Source organism: Zingiber officinale, chromosome 5A, assembly GCF_018446385.1.
Source record: "Zingiber officinale cultivar Zhangliang chromosome 5A, Zo_v1.1, whole genome shotgun sequence".
Taxonomy (NCBI): domain Eukaryota; kingdom Viridiplantae; phylum Streptophyta; class Magnoliopsida; order Zingiberales; family Zingiberaceae; genus Zingiber; species Zingiber officinale.
In genome coordinates this window covers 3699025-3701561 of record NC_055994.1, presented here as the reverse complement: position 1 = coordinate 3701561, position 2537 = coordinate 3699025, and the positions used below count along the sequence as shown (strand labels likewise).

General features: G+C 44.9%; 1 protein-coding gene across 1 annotated transcript; it reads right to left on the bottom strand.

Annotated features, from left to right (window-relative positions):
- Nucleotides 1-1044: 1044 nt before the first annotated feature.
- On the bottom strand, nt 1045-1701 carry LOC121982584 (putative ripening-related protein 4). The gene has a single exon (XM_042535727.1). It carries the CDS (start codon nt 1657-1659, stop codon nt 1093-1095), a length of 567 nt encoding a protein of 188 aa, XP_042391661.1. The 5' UTR covers nt 1660-1701; the 3' UTR covers nt 1045-1092.
- Nucleotides 1702-2537: the final 836 nt, after the last annotated feature.

Below are 2537 nucleotides of genomic sequence, written 5' to 3'. Positions count from 1 at the left end.
AAGGATTGGATCAATGTTAAGGACCATGAATGAGTGTTTACTTGTGGAATTTGATAAATATGGGCCTATGCTGCAATTTTACCAAAAGTGCAACTTGATCCAATTAAACATTATTCTTCTCACTCATCAGACCAAGTGATGTCATAAACCCCCACGTCGGTATCGACTCCCAGCGCCGCCCACACCGCCGGCAAAGCGCCCACCACGTTGTTGGGGCAGGGCGGCTGGAAGTCGTGCTCGTCGTCGCACCCATTCACAGAGTAACACTTGTCCACCACCTTCGCCACCACGCTCGATCAAAAATTTACTTAATTTGACAATTCTATCATACGTGGAGGACATTTTTCTTATTTTTATCGAGATTTAATCTTTTATCAATTGTAATAATATCTGTTTTGTAATAGCTAACTTATGCCATGTCCTGAGGGCTTTTATAAGGAGATCAGATCCTCTGGTCTATAAAAAGGTGGATCAGGGGATGTACTACTTGTAATTACGGTTGGATGATGATTGTGATCTGATCGTAATTGGTTGCAATATCTCCTTGGGTTCATCGTCCCTTAAGTTATAGTTTAGATCGGAGCGGGTAGCTAAAGGTCGCCCAGAGACCATTGACGGTGGACAAATGGTTAGACTACCCGACGCCGAGTGGGTGATAACCTCTGGGTGGCCTTCAACCATCCACCCAATCTAATTAAACTATAACATAGGAAACAATAAACCTAAAAACCAACAATCACAATTATTTGACCACGATCTCATTATAATTACAAATGGTCCTATCTATTACTCCGCTGTTTTTTAGTGGAATCTGGCCTTGTAAGTTAAGTTGTGCAACTTATTCTAGGACTGGTAAGAAATTAAAGTAAAAAATTTTTCCTGAAAAAAAAAAGTTGCGTGAGAGAAGGGGTTTCATTGGAAATTACAAACAAAGGTTTAACATACTTCATTTATATTATAAACATGGGTAATTAACACCGATTAATCACGTACATGTATAAGTATAACTATGTATGATGTATCTGCGAAATTATAATTATATAATATTTCTTTTTTCTCTTTGGAACTTGATCCAATTAAATATTTGTCTTCTCACTCATCGGACCAAGTGATGTCATAAACCCCCACGTCGGTATCAATTCCCAGCGCCGCCCACACCGCCGGCGAACCGTCCACTACGTTGTTGGGGCAGGGCGGCTGGAAGTCGTGGTCGTCGTCGCACCCATTCACAGAGTCGCACTCGTCCACCACCTTCGCCACCACGCTCCTACCGTTCCCGTTGATCCTGATCATCTTGTGGCAGCGGCTGCCGCCGTTGTACCACCCCGTCGACAGCGCCACCACCATGTCCTTGTCGCTGTGGTACTGGCCGTCGCACTCCGAGGGGGCGCCGCCGTCGCAGTTCTCCTGGAAGCAGTTGACGGTCAACTGAGCGCGAGTGCTGCTGGAGACGGGCGGCGAGCAGCGATACTGCGGGTAGGATTTGCCAGGCTGGCAGCAGTCGGAGTCGAATCCGGGGTCGCAGTGTCCGGACTTTCCGGGGAGGTAGCCGCTGGCGTGGCAGGCTCCGATGAGCGGGCGGTGGGAGGCGGCTGGATTGACGAGCACTAAAGCTGCAACGAGCAACATGGTGATGAGTTGAAACAGAGGAGAAGCCATTGCTGTCTGTTTGCTTAATTCCTTATTTCCGGCTTAAATTGATTAAATGGATGCTGAATGATAGATTAGATGAAGGATTGGGAATATATAGCTTCACTGATTACATCTTGTACCTTAACTAAATATCAGAATTGAAAGCGTACGTAGTGGTTTTCGTCTGTTTTCTCCTCTCTAAACAAATACAGGCATGGATATACAGCGTACGTAGTCGAATGACGGAAATTTATAGCCCCCCAAAAGATAATAGCTTGGTCTTCATTGAGCCACCAATCTTTCATATACTTGGCCTACATAATTTATGGTCATCTTAAAAGGAAGTTGGAAGAAAGAACAACATACAATGATTCTTGATGCGACGATGAAGATGAGCCCACTAAAAATGGGTCAAAGCGGTAAAGATCGGCTGACATGGCGGATAAAGTTAATAAGAGGTCAAAGGTACAGGTGACAACTATGCGTTTCGCGATTGGATTACACGGTCGGTCGGATATGAATGTTTGATCGGACATCCAACTCGGTTGAATTTAGCACAACTTGGGACTAGCAAGCTATTCTTGTCGATAAATAATGAATTTTCCGATCCGCGGCTGGTGTCGATCGAGCTTAGGGCCGACCAGATTCAATGTTCCTTTGCTCAGTTCTAAAAATAGGTCGAGTGAGCGTCGAGTCAAGTGTTGCACCCTATAAGATCTAACGGACACCCTCCCAACCGGTCAAAGGCCGATTGGCTTACAGAAGAAGCCGTACACCGGTCTTATTGTACTCTTTTAGAAGTTTTGTGCGACCGATAACAAAGAATCTCCGGCAAGGAAATAGTACTTTAGAAGCTTCTAGTCTGTCACATCAGACATTTACGTGCTCGTTTAAGAAAATGTGTT